The following is a 27,184-nucleotide window of genomic DNA, read 5'->3' as shown; positions in this document are numbered from 1 at the left end:
TTATTCCAATCAGTGTGCTTACTCCCAGTTCAAAAGAACTTTATTCTCTCTACTGAAGAGATTGTTCATTGTACATAGAAGATTATGGTTCCAGAGTCCTTGGCGAAACCACAGGAAATGATTGACTAACAATACAGTTTTTGTAGTAGAATAGAGTGAGTCCTTTTCCTCTTGATTAGCAAACAATTAAATCGTAAAAAAAACTAGTTCAGATAAATATCATTGATTTTTGAAATGCAAGCCTTAAATTGATTAAAATGAAATCTTTGTATCTGCTTGGAGGATTTGATGTACTCTCTTATTCAGGGGGTATACATAATGTACCTATACCATATTCTCTTGGTTTTACTGTTATTACAAAATATGTTGGAAAAAGACTGGTCTTAGCAAGTTTGTCTCCTTGCTTTGGATCTGGTGAGAAAATTGGGTGAACCTTAACTGCAGCAGCAGCAGCATGCCTTGAGTGTAAATAATGGGCACTCCCCTCAGTGGTGGCTTGTATCCAAGGAGGATGACTCTCCTGTTTGCTGCTCCGTGTTTCCAGTTTTAAAAGTCTCTGAATCAGGAGACAATACCCCTGTGAGCCTTGCCTTACTGTCTGTTTCATCTCACATTTACGACCACGTTTGATAGCATATTTCATAGCATATTTCCTGTGATTGTCTCACATGAAATCAGAAAATAGTGTTTGACTTTTTTTTGACGTGAGGGTTTTTTTTTCCTCTTGGTATCATTGCATTTTTGAGCCTAATCCTATTATTTGAAATTAAGGTGGGTATTTGTATAGACTGCAGAACTATCCATCAGGAATATATTAGTTTGTACCAGTAAATATAAAAAGCTTTATTCCTTAAAAAAAGTTATTTTTTTTCTACTTTTTAATGAAAAAATAATGAAGTTTATTATTCTGTAAATTTGTGTATGCTGTTGGTAAAATCATGCCCCTGGAAATGTAATAAATTTACTTTGAATTTCTCTGTTTTAACTTACACTTTACCTTTAGTAAAATAAGAATGTATATATTATTACTACCAGAGTAATGTTAATATTTTACTACTAACTTGAATTTTGCAGTGTTTAGAAATTTTCAATTTGTTAATGTCTCCTGAAGAAGTAGTTGAACATTTCATCTGAGCAACTAGCCTCCCTACTGCCATTGCTAGAATTACACTATATCTATCACTATATTATATATTTATTATGTATTTATTATATATTATGTATTCTTATATACCCTATGAACACAAAAATAGAGGACATTATAAATTACAAATGTAAGTTAGGTGACAAAGGTTTACATTTTAAAAGAAAGTATTTGAGTTTAGCTCAGATTAACTTGAATAAATTCTAACATTATATATACTACATTAGCTGTTTAATTCTGAATGTAAATTAACTGTATAGAACAGCTAACTATACTTAATTCTTTTAAGAGGAAAAGTAACCATTTTTATTAAAATGTAAAATGATGCTTATTGACCAAAATGTTTAATTTCATTGTTATAGTTTTATTATTATTATATAAAAATGTGTTTATTCCCTCACCTTGAGAAGTGCTGATTTCTAACAACTAAATTCTACTACTTTAGTGAATATTTTTTCAAGACCAGGAAAGTGATCTTTAGGCTGAGGATTCCCAAATTATTGAGAATTATATCAGAATTATAAGATATCATCTTTGCTCACATAGCTTTGTAAAATAAAATACAAAGATGAGGCCTTTTTTCCTCATACTGTTTTAATACATGTTGAAATATGTTGCTTTTTCAGTATAATGTTTGTGGGGGGAAAAAAGCATGCTTTCTTTTTTTCTGTTTGTATTTCAGCACCACCACCTCCACCACCATCAAGGGGAGGGCCGCCGCCTCCTCCCCCGCCGCCACATAGCTCGGGCCCTCCTCCCCCTCCTGCCAGGGGAAGAGGGGCTCCTCCTCCACCACCTTCAAGAGCTCCCACAGCTGCCCCGCCACCGCCGCCTCCATCCAGGCCAGGTGTGGGTGTCCCTCCGCCACCGCCAAACAGGATGTACCCGCCTCCGCTCCCGGCTCTGCCCTCCTCCGCACCTTCAGGGCCCCCGCCACCGCCTCCGCCCCTGTCAGTGAGCGGGTGCGTGGCACCACCCCCGCCGCCTCCGCCGCCGCCACCCCCAGGGCCACCGCCTCCCCCTGGCCTCCCTTCTGACGGCGACCACCAAGTTCCGACTCCTGCAGGAAGCAAAGCAGCTCTTTTAGATCAAATTAGAGAGGGTGCTCAGCTAAAAAAAGTGGAACAGAACAGTCGGCCGGTGTCCTGCTCCGGAAGGGATGCACTTTTAGACCAGATACGACAGGGTATTCAACTGAAATCTGTAAGTAATCCATTCTTTTCGATCTAGACTATCTGTCTTCATGGAATTTTAAAGTAATTATAAGACGTCTTTGGAAAGAATTTTTTTTTTTACTTTGTATCTTGGCATTTTTTTTTAACCCTATGAGTTTCTGATATTTTTAATACCATAAAATGCATACATTTATACCTTTACCTGTGTAACCTATATTTCTGTATCAAAAGTACCACCCCAGAAAGTTCCCTCATGCCTCTCTCCCTTCTCAAAAAGAATCACCAATCCGATTTCTGTCACCATAGTTTGTTTACCTATTATAGAACTTCATAAAGAGAATATTGCACTGTGTTCGAAATTCATTGTTCTAGACTTTTAAATGAAATTTAATTGAGAGAAAAATCTCTATTAAACTACACAGAAGTAAAAGTAGCCATATTGAAACCAATCGTAATCATATTGGTAAAGTCAGACCATTAACTTTATGAAAACTAAACTATATTTTAAAGTTTCTGTGTCTGAAATTTAATTAGTAGAGAATCAGACTCCACAGAGAATTGAAAGAATTTCTGTAGTGATGGCAGATAATTTTGGATTCTCTGAGTTGGATGAGGTCATCATTTAACCTTCTTCTAGAGCAGGGCTTCCCTGGTGACTCAGACGGTAAAGCGTCTGCCTGCAATGTGAGAGACCCAGGTTTGATGCCTGGGTCGGGAAGATCCTCTGGAGAAGGAAATGGCAACCCACTCCAGACCCTCGCCTAGAAAATCCCTTGGAGAGAGAAGCCTGGTATGCTATAGTCCATGGGGTCGCAAGAGTCAGACCCAAGTGAGCGACTTCACTTTCACTTTCACTTAGAGCAGAGGTTACCAAACTTTTTTCTTCAAAGGACTAGATAGGAAACATTTTAGGCTTGCAGACCCATATAACATGTTACAGCTGCTCAGCTGTGCTGTTTTACCACAGATGCAACAGCTGTACATGCACTGTGGAAGCAGCCATAGGTAGCACACAAATGAATGGACATGGTTGTGTTCTATAAAGCTGTATTTATGGACACTGAAATTTGAATTTCATATAATTTGCACATATCACAAATATTCTTCTTTCATTTTTGTTTTCTTTCAACCATTTAAAAGTGTAAAAATCATTCTTAGCTTTAAGAAAGTTATACAGAAAGATGAAACAGACTAGATTTGGCCCATGCAGTAGTTTCCTGACTCCTGACCTAAAGCCTAAGCTACCTAACATTCATATGCTCCCTGAGAGACCTTTATATGTGGTCTCTCAGTTCTTGGAGGAACATTTTTCTGCAGGACTTCAGACAGGTTACAGATGATAGCTTTTTCTGTGAAGTAAATGGAACTAAAAGAGATTTTTAATGGAAAATTATTTTGCAGTATGTAGAGAATTATAACTTCCTAAATCCTAGAAACTAACTATCTAGGAAGGAAATGACAGATAGGGAATACAACTAATTGAATGAAGGCGTTTAAACATTAGCATAGCACAGATTTAAGAAACTTCCAGTCTTTAAAATGTGTTTAGATCTTTTCTTAACATGTATTCAGAATGATACTTAGATCAGCCTCTGAACAGTCAACTGTTCCCTCTTCCCATTTACTTCTGACTAAAGGTTTCTCAGGAACTTTGAATGGTTGTTAATGGGCAGAATTATTGTCAGAATGACCACAGCCCAGATGAAAAGCAGATTTTAATGGGGCCGTACCCTTTAGAATTTCAGATACATAAGTTGACCCTTAGACAACATGGGAGTTTTGGGTACCAGCCCCCTGAGCAGCCAGATGTGTGTATAACTTTTGATTCCCCCAAAACTTAATTACTAATGGCCTGTTGTTATCTGGAAGCCTCACAATAACATAAAAATAAACATATTTTGTATGTTTTATATATATTATACTATATACTATATTCTTAAAGTAAGCTAGAGAAGAGAAATGTTGAGAAAATACATTTACAGTACTGAATTGAATTTATTAATACTATAACTTTACATCATCCTGTTCACAAGATGAATAGTCTGTTAGTACCTACATCAGTATTGGTCAATATTCTTATATAATGCTAGATGTTATATGTAATACACTAGACATTGAAAATGAAAATATGAGAAATTTATAGTTATTTACAGGTATAACAATTCATACATTGATAGCAATAATGATTGCTTTATGGTAGCCTAGTATATTCAATATTATTGCTTCACTGTAGCTAACCTATATACTAATGAATGAATCATAAAATTTTATGGCATATATTATTACAGTCATATTCTTAATACTGTATTGGAAATATTGTTATTTTTTTTCAAAACCATTTACCTGTGATGATAGGCAGCTACACAGTTTCTCCAGTTACGAGAGGCATACCGCATGGTGACATAACTCAATCTTATACACTGTGTCCTACATGATGAATACTTAGGCGATGTTGACACGAAAATATTTCATACAGTTCTCGCCATGTAGTCTTAGATTTTCACAAAAAGGCACACTTAACACAACAGATAAGTTTGTTTTATTAACTGTATGGCATGATCAGTTCAGTTCAGTCCCTCAGTCAGGTCCAACTCTTTGCGACCCCATGGAGTGCAGCACACCAGGCTTCCTGTCCATCACCAACTCCCGGAGCTTGCTCAACTCATGTCCATGGAGTTGGTGATTCCATCAAACCATTTCATCCTCTGTCATCCCCTTCTCCTCCTGCCTTCAATCTTATCACAGTCTTTTCCAATGAGTCAATTCTTCTCATCAGGAGGCCAAAGTATTGAAGTTTCAGCTTCAGCATCAGTCTTTCCAGTGAATATTCAAGACTGATTTCCTTTAGGATTGATTGGTTTGATCTCTTTGCTGTCCAAAAGACTCTCAGTAGTCTTCCCCAACCCCAACACCACAGTTCAAAAAGCATCAATTCTTCAATGCTCAGTTTTCTCTATAGTCCAATTCTCACATCCATACATGACTACTGGAAAAACCATAGCTTTGACTAGACGGACCTTTGTTGGCAAAGTAATGTCTCTGCTTTTTAATATGCTGTCTAGGTTGGTCATAGCTTTTCTTCCAAAGAACAGGCGTTAATTTCGTGCCTGCAGTCACCATCTGCAGTGATTTTGGAGCCCCCCAAAATAAAATCTGTCACTGTTTCCATTGTTTACCCATCTATTTGCCATGATGTGATGGGACCGGATGCCATGATCTTCTTTTTTTGTATGTTGAGTTTTAAGTCAGCTTTTTCACTCTCCTCTTTCACTTTCATCAATAGGCTCTTTAGTTCTTCTTCGCTTTCTGCTATAAGGGTGGTGTCATCTGCATATCTGAGGTTTTTGATATTTGTCCCAGCAATCTTGATTCCAGCTTGTGCTTCATCCAGCCTGGCATTTTGCATGATGTACTCTGCATATAAGTTAAATAAGCAGGGTAACAGTGTACAGCCTTGACATACTCCTTTCCCGATTTGCAGCCAATCTGTTGTTCTATGTCCGGTTCTAACAGTTGCTTCTTGACCTGCATACAGATTTCTCAGGAGGCAGGTCAGGTGATCTGGTATTCGCTTCTCTTTAAGAATTTTCCACAGTTTATTGTGATCCATACAGTCAATGGCTTTGGTGTAGTCAATAAAGCAGAAGTGGATGTTTTTCTGAAACTCTTGCTTTTTCGATGATCCAATGGATGTTGGCAATTTGATCTCTGGTTCCTTTGCATTTTCTATATCCAGCTTGAACATCTGGAAATTCACGGTTCATGTACTATTGAAGCCTAGCTTTGAGAATTTTGAGCATTACTTTGCTAGTATGTGAGATGAGTCCAGTCGTGTGGTAGTTTGAACATTCTTTGGCATTGCCTATGTTTGGGATTGGAATGAAAACTGATCTTTTCCAGTCCTGTGGCCACTGCTGAGTTTTCCAAATTTGTTGGCATATTGAGTGCAGTACTTACACAGCATCATCTTTTAGGATTTTAAGTAGCTCAACTGGAATTCCATCACCCCCACTAGCTTTGTTCATAGTGATGCTTCCTAAGTCTCACTTGACTTCGCATTCCAGGATGTCTGGCTCTAGGTGACTGATCACACCATTGTGGTTATCTGGGTCATTAAGATCTATTTTGTATAGTTCTTCTGTGTATTGTTGCCACCTCTTCATAATATCTTCTACTTCTGTTAGGTCCATACCATTTCTGTCCTTTGTTGTGCCCATCTTTGCATGAAAAGCTCCCTTGGTATCTCTAATTTTCTTGAAGAGATCTCTAGTCTTTCCCATTCTGTTGTTTTCCTCTATTTCTTTGCATTGATCACTGAGGAAGGCTTTCTTATCTCTCCTTGCTGTTCTTTGGAACTCTGCGTGATGATGGCATAATGATTACTGTTTATTAAGTGGAAGTGGATCATCACAAAGGTCTTCATCATTGTTGTCTTCGCACTGAGTAGGCTGAGGAGGAGGAGGAGGAAAGAGGGGTTGGTCTCCTACACCTAACTGCAGTGATAGCTTCATGAATTTATTGTTCTTTTTTCATTATGATCCTTAATGCTGGATTCATTTATCCTTAAATGGTGGGCAGCTGCAGACGTCATTCTATAGAACATATCACACAATTCAGTGTTTTCTTGTAATGTCATGACTTTTCTCCCCTTCTTTGGAGCACTTCCCGCATTACCAGTGGCACTTCATATGGGTCCCATGGTTTTATTCAAGGATTGCAGTATTGCACTCAATCCAATGGAAAATACATGAGAACTACAAGAGAACATTTTTTACTGTGATGCACAGTTTACTGGGGAGACAAACTGCTCACACTAGTAGAATCACAAGGAGTTTCAAGTAGATAGATACTCATGCATGGCTCACTGATTAGCAACTGAATTAGAAGATATCTACAAAATTAGGGCAGTAGTACAGTGAGCACTGCAGTTAATCTTTAAAACTGCATCTTTACATTTGTTTATATTTCTGTTAACAGGGAATGGTGCCATGTATGTAGGATTTCCCAAAGTCCCTGTGTGTGCATAAGCTTTAATAAATTCTAACTTCTTAACAATAGATTTGTGTATACTTTATGGTAGTAAATGGTAAAGTAGACCTGTATCTACATATGTTTTATGCATTTGTGACATGTCTAACTTTTTCTTAATTTTTTCATGTATTTGGGCAATGTGATTCATCTGTAAGTTTTTTCAGATGTAGAAGATCTTTAAAAAAAATGTTCCAATATATTTATTGGAAAAAATCTGCATATAAGTGGACCCATGCAATTGAAACTCATGTTATTCAAAGGTAGCTATGTGTATGTGTGTGTAATTATTTAGTATAGTTGTGCTAATTTCATTTTTGATTATACCAATAACATACTTTTCTGTGGATACTATAAGTCCAGGGACAAAATTAACAAAATGAGTATTTTGTTATAAATGACTACTCATTTTAATCAAAGTGCACAGAGAGCAGTACTTTCTAAATTGCATTTTTTTTTTCTTAGTTTCTGCAAATTTCCTGTAGTCTCTTTAATGGGGCTTCCCTTGTGGCTCAGCTGCTAAAGAAATCAGTCTGCAATGCAGAAGACCTGGGTTTGATCCCTGGGTTGGGAAGTTCCCCTGGAGAAGGAAAAGGCTACCCATTTCAGTATTCTGGCCTGGAGAATTCCATGGAGTGTATAGTCCATGTGGTTGGGAAGAGTTGGGAGTGTTGAAATCAGGGATTATTTTATATAGAAATTAGATTTTAATAAGATCCTTTTTTCTGTTTTAATAAGACCCTTTATTGGTAGGGCTTTTTTTTTTTTAAAAAAAAAAAACTTTTTATTTTGTATTGGGGTATAGTCGTGAACAATGTTGTAGTAGTTTCAGATGAACAACGAAGGGACTCAGCCATACTTATACATGTATCCATTCTCCCCCAAGCCCCACTGCCATCCAAGCTGGCACATAACATTGAGCAGAGTTTCATGTGCTGTACAACAGGTCTCTGTTGGTTATCCATTTTAAATATAGCAGTGTGTACATGACCTTCCCAAAGACCCTAACCGTTAGGTACCCTGGCATCTATAAGTTGATTTTCTAAGTCTGTGAGTCTCTTTAATGAGACCCTTTGATACTGATTTTTTTTTTCCCTAAATGTAGTTTATATTAGATAAAGTAAACAGTACTTTAATTGGGGAAAGTTAGTTGCCTTGTGAGGTACATTTTGAAGGCTACCCATCTGATCTCCTTAATGAGAAGTTTCACATACATGAGAAGGAAGGTTCATTTTGAATTGCAGTATATATATTGTCTATTATACATATTTATATTATAACTTTATATTAAATATAAAATTTAAAATTATAAAGCTTATTAGCAAAGCTGAATTTTTCAGGAAAATATAAGTCTCTTTAAATGCTCTTAGATATCTTAAAATGTGCTTCTCACCTAGTAACTCTAGGAATCTAAATATGTGCTCAGTTTTATAGAACAATATCCTTTGATAACTGTTTTAAAGTTTCTTACCAGCCAAGGTTTTGTGTGTTAGAATGAACAGAAGTAACCCAACCTCAAGGGCAGGTAGCAAAAAGTTTGATTTTTAATCTAAATTTGGAAATCTATTGATGGCCTATGCATTAAGAATAGGAAATATATCTTACATAAGTCTTTTAAAGCAGCAATTTTGGTTTTTTTTTGTTTTTTCTTAATTCAGTTATTCCTATCCTGGGCTTGATTGTTTGCTTTTTTAGTTTTATTTTATTTTAAAATAATGAAGTGCTTGTAAGAGAGAAGGATTTTCTGGAGACAGAGACTTTCTGCTGAGGATGTATTACTCAGTTTTGCTGACTTTCCTTTTCAAGGTAACTGATGCCCCAGAGTCTACACCACCAGCACCTGCACCCACTTCAGGAATTGTAGGTGCATTAATGGAGGTGATGCAGAAGAGGAGCAAAGCCATTCATTCTTCAGGTATGTTTGCATGTGTGTATGTATAGTTAATAAATTTGAATATTTGAAGTTCTGTTTCTCTTTTTATTCTGTGACACAGTCTTTTCTAGATTTTCTTCCTGTTATTGAATACCTCATTGATGTAGGTTCTCAGACATATTTTAAGAAGTTGTCACTGTGACTAGTCTGTTTGAAGCTTAATGGATGCCATGTCATAAGCATAAATTGGAAGAAGAATTTTGGCAAAAATGGCAGTTTTGTTTCCCAAACTAGAAGAAGTATTAATAGAATGCCTGGCAAACAACTTGTTAAAAAAGACTTGACATTCCTGTATCTCATTCCTGAGACATTCTTGTGACTTAAGAAATTTAGGTTTTCCTGATTTGTAAGAATTGGGACTGAGAAATGAGATAATTTATATTGTTTCTGGGGTTTGCCAAAGAACCCTAGTTTTTTTTTTTCCTCTTTTTTGTTTTTTCCCAAAATGTTATTTGAATAGAGTAGTTTGTACTTGTGGTTATTAAACATATGCACACCACCGTTAAATGAGTATCATTTTTAAAAGAGAAAAAATATGGGTTTTGCTGTGGTAATGGTTGAGATTTACTGAAGAGCATGATGTACTAGAAGCAGATCTTTGTTCTTATTAAATCTATTATTTATTCTCTGTGGTGGACCTCAGTTCTCCAGTTTGTCACGTGGAGAGAATTCATAAATCAGATGATTGATATGAACAGCAAATTATTATGTAAATAACCAGCAGGTTGCTGAGCACATAGTAGGTGCTCAATAAATGTTGTTTTCCTCCTGTTTATTTCCCCTTAAGAATGTGGATATCTAAGATCCTTTAGCAACATTTCTTTTCCTTAAAGGGGCATTTTCATTTCTATACTGTGCTAAAAGGTAGAATAAGCTAATTCATTCCACAAGTATTTATTGTGAAATAATAAGAAAAAAAGAAAAATCCCTGCCTTTCTGTAGCATGCATTCCAGTGAGAAAGAGAGAGACAATAAATAAAACAAATTAGAAAATATGTACTTTAAATAGTGATATGTACTAAGGGTTTCCCTGATAGCTCAGACGATAAAGCGTCTGCCTGCAATGCGGGAGACCCAGGTTCGATCCCTGGAAAAGGAAATAGCAACCCACTCCAGTATCCTTGCCTGGAGAATCCCATGGACGGAGGAGCCTGGTAGGCTACAGTCCATGGGGTTGCGAAGAGTCAGACACGACTGAGTGACTTCACTTTCACTTTCACTATGGACAGAAAGTAAGCAGAAAAGGGAAAAGACAGACTAGGAGAGAGAATTTCATTTATCATAGGATAATGAGGCTTACCTAAGATGTCATTTGAGAAAAGACTCAAAGAAGTTCAGGGAGTTAACCTTGTAGAAAACAGGAAAGTATGTACAGCCAGTATAAACTCCCTGAGGTTGAGGAACAGTGTCAAGGTCAGTAGGGGTGGAACAAGAAGAAGAATAAAGAAGAAAGAGAAAAAAGAATAAGGAAGTAGTATGAGGTGGCAGGAAGCCAAGAGCAAGTCTTTGGAGGCCATGAATGTGGTGGGAAGCCCCTGGAAGGTTCTTAGCAGAGTAATGAATAGCAGTGACCCAAGCTGGAGATGATGCAGGTTTGAATCAGATTGACGGCTCCTGAGAAGTGGTTGGATACTAGTTATACTTTGAATGTGGATAACATTGGGTTTGTTGATGGATTGAAAACAAGCTTTGGGGAAAAAAGGAGTGATGGTTTTTGACCTGAGCAACTGAAAGAGTGAAGTTTTCATTAATAGAATGGGGAAAGATTTAGGAGGAGCAAGTTTGAAAGGAAAGATAGGAATTTGATTCTATACATACTAAATTTGAGATACTTACTAAAAATTTAAAAGTAGATGTCAAGTAGGCATTTGGTTATGAGTCAGATTCAGGGGAGAGATGTGCACTGTTAATGTCATCTGCATATCATGAAGATATACGTGGTATTTAAAGGTACGGAATCAAAGAAGTGTGGGTATAAACAGAGAAGAGAAAGTCTAATAGAATTTGGAGGACTGGCAAGTGTGGTATCTTAGAAGTCAGGGGAAGAAGTTTGAAGGAGGGTGGGGTGATCATCTGGGTCAGATGGGTGTGATGGGTCAAAAGCTGAGAACAGAATTGAGCATTAGCTTTAGGAGAAGGAAAGGCTACCCACTCCAGTATTCTTACCTGGAGAATTCCAATAGGGTTCCAAAGAGTTGGACACAACTGAGTGACTTTCATGTTCAAGTTCACTTTTAATGATAGTAGGTCCTTGGTGACTGGGAAAGAGCAGTGCCAGTGGGTTCAAGAGAGAGTCAGGGGAGAAAAGGAGGTTGGGTATTGGGGTGCCTCCTCTGTTTCCTTTATGGCTTAGTGCTGATGCGGTTCCTACCTGTCACTGGAATTATAACTGAAATGGGCTAAACAATGTGCAAGTATATTTTTTTACAGCTTTTCTTGTGATATGTGTGTTGATTCAGAGAAAGTGAAATTTTACTTGCCCAGTCTGATTCTTTACAACCCCATGGACTGTAACCCACCAGGCTCCTCCCTGCATGGAATTCTCGAGGAAAGAATACTGGAATGGGTAACCATTTACTTCTCCAAGGGATCTTCCCAACCCAGGGATTGAACCAGTTCTCCTGCATTGTGGGCAGATTCTTTACCGTCTGAGCCACCAGGGAAGCCCCGTTGATTCAGAGAGATCAGCTCATGTGATTTTACACATAAGGAAGCACAGGTTGAAACTGGTTCCATAGAGATTAAGGAACTAGAATCCAATCTTCTTACTCCTATTCTAATCTTCAGCGCACAATCAAATACTCTAGATGTATTTTATTGATTGATTTTAAACCATTTTAGTGACTGGATTCCTCCAGGTTGTGTTTTAGAAGTTGAATAGCAAGCGTTGTGTAATGTCACTTTATTCGTGTCTCTGTTTTACCTGTCTTACTGGTCCTCTCCTAGATGAAGATGAGGATGAAGACGAGGATGAAGATTTTGAGGATGATGATGAATGGGAAGACTGATCTATATATTATATATATATATTTTTAAGGTGAAATACTAAACACTACTTTCTGTCTATGGATTCTGTAAAATTATCATGTAAATGTTCTACCAATTTGCTGTATATTTTTGTTGCCTTTTTGCTTTTTTTTTTATTAATCTGTGCAATACCTCATTTAATCTGTAAGGGTTTGTCATAAGCCTCTGCAAAGCTACTCCCTGTGACTGTGTGCACGTTTACACCAGGATGCTCACTTGATTTGTGAGTGTTTTTCATTCCATCAACAAGGGAGTTTAAATATTATATGTGAGACTGACAAAAACCTTAATGTAATTTAGTTATAATGCCAGAAGGAAAACACTATTTTCATACCCTACTTTTTCTGTACCTAAATTTTCTTATTAAAATCTAGTATAGCACTACATTCTTTTTTAAGTGATGCAAATCTTAGTTTATTTAGCCCCTTCTTTTTGAACACATGCCACATGAATGTTGAAGCTGATACATTGCACAGTTCTCTAGACATCACTACACTGATGCAGTTTCTCAGATTTTAGCAATATGCTCTATGTAAAATCACTACAGAGATGCTAGTTGGGAGAATGAGTAACACACCTCTTACAGCAATATTGCCTGTTGTTGTACAGATCTGGTATTTGGAGGCTGGAATCATAAGGAGCCCTTGCATACCTAATACTTGACTGAGGTTATTTTTGTGTTATAGCAAATGTGGCAGGCTCTTTTTGGCAAAAATTTTTTAAAAGTATTTTTGGTATTATTTTGAAAGAAAAGTTAAGATGTTAAAGTTTAGGGAATCTTAGAGATAAGTCCATACTACATGAACTGAAGGAGGCTGTACATTATGGTATTTGGTTAAATATGCTATAAAAATCAGAACATTATAAAAATGAGGTGGGATTAAGTATTTTTATTTTGTAGTCTGTATGGATTGAGATATTCAAAAATACCAACCATAGAAGTCTTACCTAGTTGGCAAAGGTATACCCTGTAATAGTGAAACTATAATATGCTGGGTGGTTTTTTTTTTTTGTTTTTTTTTTTTATAATTTCTCAAGGTTTTTGTCAAATGTCAGGTGAAGGGTTACCTTTTTCTTAAAAGATTGGTGGTCCCAGTGTCAAATTTCTTGGAACATAAAACCAAATGATAGATTTTAAAAAAGTAAGAATAAAACTTTACAACCTGTACATTTGTTATATATGCTACATGATGTGTTAAAATTTGGGTTTCCTTGCCTCTCTACAGTACACTAGTCTGCCTAAGGGTGATTGTTTCATATATATAGCATTAATTATCATACCTGCCTACTTTAAATTTTAGGTAGAAAAATGATCTGATTTAAATACAGACACCTATTTTTCTCACATTGAGTCATATACAGAATGTAGTTCCAAATGTATTTCCTTACTATAGTCAAAATATCCGACTAAAAATTAAGCTCTCTATAATTGTACCGACCAAAATCTAGTTATTGGCATGATCTTGACAGGCTGGACCTGCAAGATGTGGCTTGAATTTTAACCAGTTATTACATAATCTCTAGTGATCATGCATCTAGTTATCATAAATAATTTAAAAGGTTTTGTTGCTGAAAGCAGTAAGTGGTGCAGTACAATAGTTAAGTTATTCAGAGAATGTTACCTACCTTGCAGGAATAATTTAAGCTCATGGGAAAGATTCTAGACCTTTTGTTTCTTGCAGAAAACAGTGCCCTCTGCTGCTAAAAACCTTTTTCTGCTTTTTTTTTGTGTGTGGCTTAATCTCTGTGGGTCTGGTGTGGATGAGGCTGGACAACAACTAACCAATAAAATTAGGAATTTGTGCAAATGGTAAATAGAACGTTTTAATTATTTTAAGTAATATTGATCATTTTCCTTTTTGTTTCTTTTAGACATTATGCAAATTTTTTACAATATCTTGGAAATATCTTTAATGCCAATTTAAGATATCTGTTCACTTTGGGGCAAGGAATGCAGGGTTTTCTAGCTAGCTTTGTTATGATAAAGATTTATCGGGAGCTGCTCTGAGCAGAGGATATCAAATCTTCGAATTGGAAACACAATTCTAAACATGTAAGATAGGTATAAAATTTGCCAATGGTAATTGAGTTTATTCTTTCTTCTTAAAGGGGGGAAAAAAAAAGACTTTTGTTGTTGCACAAAGTCTAAATTAATATTGGTTGAAACACAGCAGCTGTGGGATTCAGTCCAGGCATGAAGACTAAATCCACTTTAGATGTAAAGGTTGCATGTTTTCAGTCCTCCACCGCCTCGCACCGTGGACAGCACTATACCTGTGCGTCGTCTGAAAGCTTCCCACATGCACTCCAGCTAAATGATTGTCTGATAGCCTTCGCGTATAACAAACTAGCATGAGGCTTTTTATATCTAAACGCTATGTGATAGACAATTTCAGCTAGCCACATATTGTATGTATGAGATTCATAAAGACTTTCAATCATTCATTTCCATTTATCAACTGAAATTTTGTTTAGTATGTGAATTTTTTTTTTTTTTGAAATGTATAGTGAATAGGATGTTGCACTGGTGGCAATTCATCATGGAGCATAATAAAATTAATTTGACCCAAATAGTTTAAAATAGTGTGTTTTTATTTGTTTATTGAAAAGAGATTAAAATGGGTAAAAAAATAATTTCAAACAGTTTAGTAATGGATTCACAGCAGTGAATGGCAATGGTTGAAGTTTTCAGGCAACTGCATGAGGTTGGAGTGTGCCATTAAATAAACTTGGTGAGCAAAAGAATGTTACACCCTGTTCTGCTGGGAAACGTGACAGCCGCTCAGCTGTTCCCCCGGGAGCCACTGCTGTGGTATACAGAGTGTTCACATTGCAAGGTCACATTGGAGCGTGTGCACACCAAAAATGTTGTGCTTCCCTAAATCAGAGTGATAGTGGAGTTCACTGGTAGTTTCAGCAAAAGCCAAATACAGTAGTTGGTGTGGAAGGAACTTAAACAGCTTTGATATCAAAGGTGGTGTTTACTTTTAAACAGGAAATTCAGTTTTTGATAAAAAGAATTTTCTGTTCTACTGACCCTGGCACAAGTGGGTGTCTGAAGATTAAGCTGAGTTGTGGAATCTGTTGTGTAGGATGCTACAAAATGCCTTCTAAAAGCATTAGTCTCATTTAAACATTTTCCATGATATGTCCTATTACAAATTTGTTTCTGTTATACAAATGTGAACCCTTAAGAATGTATTAACCACACTTTTAAAAAGTTTTTTAGAGAGAGAAGTGCCTTAGAATTGCTCTTGTCACATTATATTTATCTAATCAATGAAGAAATTCCTGAAATTACATACTCTGCTTTAGAAATGGAGTTCTTAAAGGACAACTATAGGGATAAGACCTATTATAGTACAATGGAAAATTCTTTATGGAAATTTTACTTAGCACACTTGCCTTATTGACACTGTCACATCATACGTCCAAAGCAGCATACTTTTTGTAATCTCTTGTTCTTTTATTCTTAGATTTTTTTTTTCCTTTAAGTGTGCTTTTTAGTGAAGCCACTAGAGAAAGGTATAATAACCCGGCTCTTATGAATATGATGGGGAACTTACTTTGCAATTAATGTTAAGACTGTATCTTTTGTATGTGCTGCATGGCATCTTCCTTTGCCATGAGGGAACCCATTGAAAATTTTGGATTTATGAATAACAAATCTGGATAAATCAGCAACAGCTTAAATTTTTTTTTTTTTTAATTTATACCAGTGATCAGGTTTGCCTGATGGCTCAGATCGTAAAGAATCTGCCTGCAATGCAGGAAACCCATGTTCATCCCTGGATTGAGAAGATTGCCCGAGAGGGAAATGGCAACCCACTCCAGTATTCTTGCCTGAAGAATTCCATGGACAGAGGAGCTTGTGAGGCTACAGTCCATGAAGTTGCAAAGAGTTGGACACAACTGAGTGACTATCACTCACTCAGCTAACTAAAAAAAAAGGTTAATTTGCACCAGTGATCAATCTATTGATACATACATAGTATTACATTTTACACAAGTCCAGTGTAAATCTAAACCAGCCATGTGTACCACTGTCAAGATCAGTCAAGATATGAATAACAATTACTTTGAGTAAAATATAACAGTAGCTTATAGGTGGTTTTTAGCTTAGGTGTTTGCATATTGGGGCATTTCTGGTAAATTTGAAGTTCTCTCAATTTTTTAACGACTGCAAAAATTTCTTCTACTTAGTAAGGATTTTTTTAAATTTGTTAAGTACTACAGTTTTAGCAGTATCAAATTGCATTATGGAAATTGAAGTTCCACATGTCATATTGGCATTTTTTAATCTTGAATTTGGTTGACATGTCTTGACCTAAATTCAGTTTTATCATCGTTCTTGCTAGATGTTTCAGGATTTTCATCAAGGCTAGCATCAATATCTCCTTATTTAAACTGATTATTAAAATTAAATATGTGATGGGCATTAAAATATAACAATCATCTCTGATCCCCTCCTTCCTTAAATCTAAAATACTTATATCACAACTGAAAAACAGTTGGGAGACCATCGAGTTATATCAAGCATATACTCATATCCTGGATGAGAGAGTATCTGGGGTAGTTGAGGGACTTGCTTGAGGCCCATTAGAGCCAAATATTAATAGTAGAAGCCAGATCTGACTATTAAATCAGTTGCTCTTTGCATATACCATAATACTGTTTTATTCTTGTTTTCACTGTTTTTCTTAAGTTGTGGATAAATTGCAGATTTACCTTGTTTCTGGAAGATTTACGGCTACAAATTGCACCCTTTCTCACGTCAGCTGCGTGTTGATAAAAGCCTCTAGCATCCTGTTCCCGTCTTTGCCTAGTAAGCTGGCTGGCTTTGAGGAGCGGGCCCCTGACGCTGAAGCATGTGATAGTATCTTGGCTCAGTGATGGCGGTCACCTTAACATTGTCCAAGCATGCAGTCAGCACAGCACACGGCTGTCATTTAGTGCTGAGTTGAAAACAAACTGAGGATTTTATTCTACATGCAAGTTCTTTTCATTAGTTTCTTGTAAATGGGCATTGCCTTTATTTAAACAAGTATTTTGTAAACCCTTATGGTCAGTGGCCTGACAGAAAATTACTTTGAGAATGAATTAATCTTTCTGCCTAATTATCAGCCAACAGCTGTACTGTCAATTTAAAGACCAAGAGTTCTTCCAAGGAGCACAAGGACAAACTGGACACTTGAAATCCAACTTTTTGCTTCTTTTATTGTTGAGACAGAATTCTAACTCAGTTGCATGTACTTCACCTTTGCTGTAAAAGGGACAGGAAAATAAAATATATTTAGTATTTGTGGTGCTGAAAGAAATTAAGTGAAAGGAAAAGACATTATCATGTCCAGTTAACTTTAGGGAAATCAACAAAGCCCTAACATCAAATTCATAACGTCTAAATTCTGTAGTTGTCTGTTCAACAACTTGGGTCCTTAAATCAGCTTCCAGGCCTAAAAAGAAACAACCTTCCTTTTTTTTTTTTTTTTTAAATGAGTGGGAGTCTAAGGAGGCAGAGCATAGAAAAGAATTGTGTGTGTGTGTGTGTCTACTCAGAATTTGTGTCTACAGCCATTGTTTTTAAGACGGATTGAGAGAAAATTCAAGCAAGTAAAATTAAGTGGGTTCCAGTCTCCATTTTGAAGGATAATAACTAGTTAGGGAGAAACTGATGCAATAGAATATTTGGCTTCTGTTTGTTTATCGAGCAAGGATGTAAGTGTAAGGGCCAACTTAGTTGTATATTCAACTAAGGCTCAATATAGTCCATTCAGATAGAAAATTTTTAACTTTCTTAAAGACATTGCCAAACTTTGCTGTGGGTATTTGCTGAAGGTTGTGATGTAGGTAACATTAATAGTTAAGTAATTATGAGAGTCTAATAAATTTCATCCTAAAAGTACTTTCCAAGCCACCTCTAAATGATCTATTGTAGTCTTGTTTTGTTCATGCATGAATGCCTCCAAATCCCATAGAGCGTGATTATAAGGACCTGCTGCCTCAAGATGTTTAGAAAGTTCAGTTAGATTGTGAGCCAGTTGAATGCTTTAAAATCTCTCCTAGGGCCTCACAGTTAGCCAACATGCCTGGGACATCCTGACATGGTTTATGGCAGTTAAACGACAAGCAAAGAGAAATTCTACATACAACCTGAGCCCTGTCAGCATCCTTTTTGTTTGACATTTTCATTGCTTTGATTTCTAGAACCCAGAACAACAAAAACTTGTTGATAGGAGTCACTGCAGTCAGCCCTCTGTTTCTGTGGGGTCTGCATCAAAAGATGAAGAGCTAATTGTATTCCCTGTGTTAAACCATATTATTTTCTATTTTTTAATTTTTTATTTAAATTTTAAAAAATTGTATTTTTTTAATTTAATTTTTTATGCCACACCATGCAACTTGTGTGATTTTAGTTCCTCCACCAAGGATCATGGCAATGAGAGTGCAGAGTCTGAACAACTGAACCACCATTTTATATAAGGAACTTCAGCAGACTTGAGTTTTGGTATCCATGGAATTCCAAATACTCTGGATACTGAGGGATGACTGTGTGTTTTTCATATATGTGTCCTCACTTCCCAGTGAACTGAATATTAAACCAATCATTATTCCGTTGGTTATTCTAATAACCTGCTTGGGAAAACATGGTAGGGAGATAACAATTATGCATTTGAGTTCAGGTTTGATTCTATAAAACTTACTCTTCTAGTCATTATGTTCAGTTCAGTTGCTCAGTCATGTCCAACTCTTTGTGACCCCATGGACCAGCACGCCAGGCCTCCCTGCCCATCACCAACTCCTGGAGTTTACCCAAACTCATGTCCATTGAGTCAGTGATGCCATCCAAACATCTCATCCTCTGTCGTCCCCTTCTCCCACACTCAATCTTTCCCAGCATCAGGGTCTTTTCAAACTTCGCCTCAGGTGGCCAAATCATTGGAGTTTCAGCTTCACCATCAGTCCTTCCAATGAATATTCAGAACTGATTTCCTTTAGGATGGATTGGTTGGATCTACTTGCTATCCAAAGGATTAATCTCAAAAATATACAAGCAACTCCTGCAGCTTAATTCCAGAAAAATAAATGACCCAATCAAAAAATGGGCCAAAGAACTAAACAGACATTTCTCCAAAGAAGACATACAGATGGCTAACAAACACATGAAAAGATGCTCAACATCACTCATTATTAGAGAAATGCAAATCAAAACCACAAATGAGGTACCATTACACACCAGTCAGGATGGCTGCTATCCAAAAGTCTACAAGCAATAAATGCTGGAGAGGGTGTGGAGAAAAGGGAACCCTCTTACACTGTTGGTGGGAATGCAAACTAGTACAGCTGCTATGGAAAACAGTGTGGAGATATCTTAAAAAACTGGAAATAGAACTGCCATATGACCCAGCAATCCCACTTCTGGGCATACACACTGAGGAAACCAGATCTGAAAGAGACACGTGCACCCCAGTGTTCATCGCAGCACTGTTTATAATAGCCAGGACATGGAAGCAACCTAGATGCCCATCAGCAGATGAATGGATAAGGAAGCTGTGGTACATATACACCATGGAATATTACTCAGCCATTAAAAAGAATTCATTTGAACCAGTCCTAATGAGATGGATGAAGCTGGAGCCCCTTATACAGAGTGAAGTAAGCCAGAAAGATAAAGAACATTACAGCATACTAACACATATATATGGAATTTAGAAAGATGGTAACGATAACCCTATACGGAAAACAGAAAAAGAGACACAGAAATACAGAACAGACTTTTGAACTTTGTGGGAGAATGTGAGGGTGGGATATTTCAAAAGAACAGCATGTATACTATCTATGGTGAAACAGATCACCAGCCCACGTGGGATGCCTGAGACAAGTGCTCGGGCCTGGTGCACTGGGAAGAGCCGGAGGAATCGGGTGGAGAGGGAGGTGGGAGGGGGGATCGGGATGGGGAATACGTGTAAATCTATGGCTGATTCATATCAATGTATGACAAAACCCAATGAAAAAATAAATAAATAATGGGGAAAAAAAAAAAAGAATTTTCCACAGTTTGTTGTGATCCACACAGTCAAAGGCTTTGGCATAGTCAATAAAGCAGAAATCGATGTTTTTCTGGAACTCTCTTGCTTTTTTGATGATCCAACAGATGTTGGCAATTTGCTCTCTAGTTCCTCTGCCTTTTCTAAAGCCAGCTTCAACCTCTGGAAGTTCATGGTTCATGTACTGTTGAAGCCTGGCTTGGAGAATTTTGAGCATTACTTTGCTAGTGTATGAGTAATACATATACATATATCCATTCTTTTTAAGATTCTGTTCCCATATTGGTCACTACAGAGTTTTAAGTAGTGTTCCTTATGCTATACAGTAAGTTCTTATTATCTATTTTATTTTTCATTTTTATTGAAATATAGTTGTTCACAATGTTGTACCAGTCTGCTTTACAGCAAAGTGACTCAGTTATACACATATATACATTATTTTTTAATATTCTTTTCCATTATGATTTATTATAGGATATTAACATAGTTCCCTATGCTATACATTAGGACCTTGGTGTTTATAAACCAAACTATTTTAAATGATTGTTGTTACTGTAATTTGGAAGTAAGCCTCAGAATAAAGCAAATCTCTCATTCCATGTATTAATATATTTCTACCTCAGGGTAATAGAGTAAATTCATGTGACCTCATAGTTTTAATTAAGACCCATTGAGAGACCAGGCTTCCGTCTCAACCCTGTCTGCCAGGTCCCTAGCAGGTTTTTGTAGTTTATTAAATTACCTGGACGCAACTCAGAATAGAAAGTGTGTGTGCGTGCTAAGTTGTTTCAGTCGTGTCAAACTCTTTGCGACCTCATGGGACTATAGCCTGCCAGGATCCTCCATCTGTGGAATTCTTCACATATTGACAATGATATCAACTCATGAGAATTGTTCTGACAAGTCTTCTGGAGAAGCAAAATTGATGCTATGTAAAGTTCAAAATATGGAAACCTTTTCCCCAGGTTTTTTGGTTTCCACGCCTTAATTCCCAATGGCTTTTTTCTTTTTTTAAACAGCATCTTCCCCAAAGACAGAAGCTACTATACACCATGTTGAATAGGAAACCAGAAGAAGCAACAGGTTTCAGAAAATTCCGAGGTTGCTTCCCGTCTTCAGTTACTGCTTCTCTTGAAAGCATTGTCCCCTTAAGTCATCCTCTAGGTTTACTTTTTCTCTGACTCTTAAAGCAACAACCTCCATTCTGCTCACCTCTCCTAGAAATTATCCAACACAAATTTTTGCTGTTGTATGGTTCCAGTCATCCCTCCCCCATGACAGAAAATAATAATTGGTAACTAAGAGGGCTAGCTAGGGAGTATAAAATGCACAGAAGAGGACTTGGTTTTGCATGTGTGATTTCTTGAAACTTGTGAGGTATTATTGGGACTTGGGGGAGGCACAGTGAAAGTTGGCTTCTTCTAAATATTAATGATATCAAGAACACCTTCAAGTAAGGACTACCCTGGTGGTCCAGTGGTTAAGACTGTACTTCCACTGCAGGAGGTGGGGTTTGATCCCTGGTTGGGGAACTATTAGTAAGATATCTGTTAGTAAGTGGCCAAAAAGAAAGGGGTGGGGGGGAACACCTTCAAATATTGGTTCTGCTTTGTATGGGAAGTACATTACCTGCCCACACAAATGTTTTTCTAATAAACACTGTCCCCAGAGGGCACAGTCAACAACACTTGCCCACTTAGCTCACAATTCCCAGTGTAGATTACTTTCTGACTTCCTCAGTGAGGCATCCTCTGGCCCTGTCTCCTGTCTGCACAGGGTACTGAAATGTGAGCACCCAGCTAGTTCAGACCAAGGCTCTTTTTGATGATAATGGTGGAGCCAGTAAAGAGGCTTCCAGAAGTCCCTTGGATGTGCTTTCGCCACTCCGAGATCTTTCATCACTCTGATGCTGAGAAAAATCAGGTTTAAGGAACCCATCATTTCCAGGCAAGAATATTGGAGTGGCCATTTCCAACTGCAATGGATCTTCCCGACCCAGGGATCAAACCTGCATCTCTTGCATCTCCTGCATTACCAGGCAGATTCTTTACCAGTAACACTAACTGGGAAGCCCCATACTATTAGTACTAACCACTATTGATTGGAATACATAGAAAGTTGGGCATGACATGAAATGTTTTATATGAGAAATATTATTCCAATTTTTTAGTCAAGCAAATGCAAAGTTGAGTTAAACTACTAGCTCAAAGTTAAATAGTAAATAGAGGCTTACCTGGTGGCTCAGATGGTAGAGAATCAGACTGCAATGCAGGAGACCTGGGTTTGATCCCTGGGTTGTGAAGATCCCCTGGAAAAGGTAATGGCAATCCACTCGTATTCTTGCCTGGAGAATCCCACAGACAAGAGAAGCCTGGTGGGCTACAGTCCACCATAACTCTTACCCTAACCCTAAAACTTACCCTAACCCTAACCCTTACCCTAACCCTAATCCTTACCCTAACCCTAACCCTAAGAGTTGCAAAGAGAAAGAGTTGGACATGATGAGTGGCTAACACATATAAATAATAAATGGCAGAGCTGAGCATTAGACTTAGGTCCAACTTAATACAAAAGACGTAGCCTCAACCACTATAGTTCTCTGCCTCCTAAGCGCATTGACACCAGTAATGATCTGAATAGACAATTAAAATATTATTCCATTGTCTTAATTCAAATGTAGAAGGCTTGGAATTGTTCTTTTGCACATGTGAAGACCCAGAGGGAAATGCTGTCATACTCTTCAGCTCAGTTGCTCAGTCATGTCCGATTCTTTGCGACCCCATGGACTACAGCACACCAGGCTTTCCTGTCCATCACCAACTCCCAGATCTTGCTCAATCTCATGTCCATTGAGTCGGTGATGCCATCCAACCATCTCATTCTCTGTTATCCCCTTCTCCTGCCTTCGATCTTTCCCAGCATCAGGGTCTTTTCCAATGAGTCAGTACTTCACATCAGGTGGCCAGAGTATTGGAGTTTCAGCTTCAGCATCAGTCCCTCCAATGATTATTCAAGACCGATTTTCTTTAAGATTGACTGGTTTGATCTCCTTGCAGTCCAAGGGACTCTCAATAGTCTTCTCCAACAACACAATAAAAAGCATCAATTCTTTGGCTCTCAACTTTCTTTATAGTACAACTCTCACATCCATACATGACTACTAGAAAATCCATAGCCTTGACTAGACGGACCTTTGTTGGCAAAGTAATGTCTCTGCTTTTTAATATACTGTCTAGGTTGGTCATAACTTTTCTTCCCAAGGAGCAAGTATCTTTTAATTTCATGGCTGCAGTCACCATCTGCAGTGATTTTGAAGCCCCCAAAAATAAAGTCTATCAGTTTCCACTGTTTCCCCATCTATTTGCCATGAAGTGATGGGACCAGATGCCATGATCTTCATTTTTTTAATGTTGAGTTTTAAGCCAGCTTTTTCACTCTCCTCTTTCACTTTTATCAAGAGGCCCTTTAGTTCTTCGCTTTCTGCCACAAGGGTGGTGTCATCTGCATAACTGAGGTTACTGATATTTCTCCCAGCAATCTTAATTCCAACTTGTGCTTCATTCAGCCATGCATTTTGCATGATGTTCTCGGCATATGAGTTAAATAAGCAGGGTGACAATATACAGCCTTGACGTACTCCTTTTCCTATTTGGAACCAGTCTGTTGTTCCATGTCCAGTTTTAACAGTTGCTCCTTGACCTGCGTACAGATTTCTCAGGAGGCAGGTAGTCAGTTATTCCCATCTCTTTAAGAATTTTCCACAGTTTGTTGTGATCCACACAGTAAAATGCTTTGGCATAGTCAATAAAGCAGAAGTAGATATTTTTCTGGAACTCTCTTGATTTTTCTGTGATCCAATGGATGTTGACAATTTCATCTCTGATTTCCTCTGCCTTTTCTAAATCCAGCTTGAACCTCTGGAAGTTCTTGGTTCACGTACTGTTGAAGCCCAGCATGGAGAATTTTGAACATTACTTTTCTAGCATGTAAGGTGAGTGCAACTGTGCGGTAGTTTGAACATTCTTTGGCATTGCCTTTGTTTGGGATTGGAATGAAAACTGACCTTTTCCAGTCCTGTGGTCACTGCTGGGTTTTCCAAAATTGCTGGCATATTGAGTGTAACACTTTCACAGCTTCATCTTTTAGGATTTGAGATAGCTCAGCTGGAATTCCATCACCTCCACTACTTTTGCTCTTAGTGATACACTATTAAAAAAAGAGAGAGAAAAATATGTTAAAATCATGCAGCTAAACCAGCAGCCACTAAAGCAAACCAAGGCAAGTTTTGAGATTACTACAGCCTCAGATTTTTGGAGTATTCATGAATAGAATCTTTTATCAGTTTTTGTTTGCTCATCCCCAATTCCCATTCCTCCTTCCATCACCATCAAAATATTTTTTTCCATTTAAATATTAGATTAGGTAACTGGCATGCTTAATAATCCCAGATTCTTAATAAATGATTACAAGTAATTTAAGTCATCACAAATGCTTAATAAATGATTACACAAGAATTTATTTGGAATTACCTCAGAATCCTGTCTCTGAATTTCAAGTAACCTCTGTCAATGTGTCTCTTTCTTTAAGCATTTTTCATTGATTTCATATTTTTTCACCCCATGGTGACTTTTAACTTAATGACTATCATACATGGAGAAGAATTTGGATTTGTTTGCCTTTTATTCTTTTGCTTCTCTTAAAAATAATTCACATTTTTAAAAACAAATTTTATTAATATTGATGACAGATTCTGGGGGTAAAAGCATGGATACCATCCCCATAAGTTTTGATGGTCAAGATTCTTGTTACACTTGTTATATTTCCTACAAGTGTCTCAGAGAAGAGTCACTGAAAAGTCTTGGCAGCATTCAGAGAAAAATAAATATATGCATTGGAGAGTATGATCTTGCTCCTCCTGACTGTGTTATTTTCAGCTTTCTGCTGGTCTCCTGCATATTCTGTATCCCCCAACTGGAAACAATGATAAAGCAAGAGCCACAGATTAAAGTATAATTGCCAGAAAGACAGTCACAAATACATACAAGTGAATGTATTTTCCCTCTGACACTTCCTTTAAATGTCAAAATAAATAAAAGCTTAATTTTCCCAATTTTTCTCCAATGTAAAGAGTTTCTCTGACTGCCATTTGTTGGATTATTGGTTCACGTGCATGTTATTTTTTTTTTTTTACGTTAAAATTTTTTTTTATTTTTATTGGGGTATAGTTGATCCACAATGTGTTACTTCAAGTGTATAGCAAAGTGAATCTGTTACATACCTATATCTATCTATCTATCTATCTGTCTATCTATCTATCTATCTACACAGTCTTTTTTAGAGTCTTATCCCATATAGGCTATTACACAGAACTATATTGAGTAAAATTATCTGTGCTATACAGTAGGTCTGTACTGGTTATCTATTCTATATACATTGCAATTGTTCAGTTGCTACGTCATGTCTGACTCTTTGCAACCCCATGGACTGTAGCACACCAGGCTCCTCTGCCCTCCATTATTTCCTGGAATTTGCTCAAATTCATGTCCATTGAGTCAGTGATGCTATCTAACCATCTCAGGTACTGCTGCCCCCTTCTCCTTTTGCCATCAATCTTTCCCAGCATCAGAGTTTTTCCAATGAGTCAGCTTTTCACATCAGGGGGCCAAAGTATTGGAGCTTCAGCATCAGTTCTTCCAATGAATATTCAGGATTGATTTCTGTTAAGATTGATTGGTCTGATCTTCTTGTAGTCAAAGAGACCCTCAAGAGTTTTCTCCAACACCACGATTTGAAAGCATCAGTGCTCAGCCTTCCTTAGGGTCCAACTCTCACATTCATACATGACTACTGGAAAAACCATAGCTTTGACTATATGGACCTTTGTCGGTCCATAGGGTTGCAAAGAGTTGGACACAACAGAAGCTACTCACACACACACACACACACACACATCATGTGAAATGCCAGGCTGGATGAATCACAAACTGGAATCAAAACTGCTGGGGGAACTACGAACAATCTTAGATACCACTCTAAAGGCAGAAAGTAAAGAGGAACTAAACTCTTGACAAGAGTGAAAGAAGAGAGTGAAAAGGTTGGCTTAAAACTCAACGTCAGAAAAACAAAAGTCATGGCATCTGGTCCCATCACTTCATGGCAAACAGAAGGGAAAAAAGTGGAAGCAGTGACTGATTTCATTTTCCTGGGCTCCATATCACTGCTTGTGACAGTGATAGCAGTCACAAAATTGAAAGATGCTTGCTCCTTGGAATCAAAGCTATGACAAACAGACACGTGTATGTTAAGTGCGGCTGCCACCCAGCCCCAAGCTGGATGGGAATTAATGCTTGAGAAATGCAGGAAGGGCAACTTCCCCATTGTAACCTGAGACTGATTTTAGATCATTTTTGTATTTATGTACTTCACTGGTGGCTCAGAGGTAAAGAATCCACCTGCAATGCAGGAGATGCAGGTTCAGATCCCTGGGTCAGGAAGATCCTCTGGAGACATAAATGGCTATCCACTCCAGTATTCCTGCTTGGAAAATCCCATGGACAGAGGAGCCTGGTGGGCTACAGTCCATGGGGATGCAAAAGAGTGAGACACGACTTAACAACTACACAACAATGACTACACAGATGGATCAACTGAGATTTCATTCAGGAAGAGAGAAAATTTAACAGTTGGTGCTACTGATAACAGGATTTTGATCAGAGATGACCAGACTTTCCAAATACATACCTAATTTTTAAAACTTCTAAACATATAACCATAAGTCATGTTGTTAAGAAGCTGCTGAACTTGTCATAAAGCCTACATGGCTAATTACACA

General features: G+C 37.5%; 1 protein-coding gene across 2 annotated transcripts in view; it reads left to right on the top strand.

Annotated features, from left to right (window-relative positions):
* Positions 1-14,878, top strand: part of WASL (WASP like actin nucleation promoting factor) — a 78,309-nt gene extending 63,431 nt beyond the window's left edge. For both annotated transcript variants that reach the window (XM_043463614.1, XM_043463615.1), the window contains 3 exons: positions 1,827-2,347; positions 9,154-9,262; positions 12,227-14,878. In XM_043463614.1, coding sequence (XP_043319549.1) covers positions 1,827-2,347; positions 9,154-9,262; positions 12,227-12,288 — 692 coding nt within the window. In that variant the 3' untranslated portion in view covers positions 12,289-14,878. The remainder of the gene's footprint in view (positions 1-1,826; positions 2,348-9,153; positions 9,263-12,226) is intronic.
* Positions 14,879-27,184: the final 12,306 nt, after the last annotated feature.

This window comes from Cervus canadensis, chromosome 3, assembly GCF_019320065.1.
Source record: "Cervus canadensis isolate Bull #8, Minnesota chromosome 3, ASM1932006v1, whole genome shotgun sequence".
Taxonomy (NCBI): Eukaryota; Metazoa; Chordata; class Mammalia; order Artiodactyla; family Cervidae; genus Cervus; species Cervus canadensis.
The sequence above is the reverse complement of the archived record's forward strand: the minus strand, read 5'-3'. Positions and strand labels throughout refer to the sequence as shown.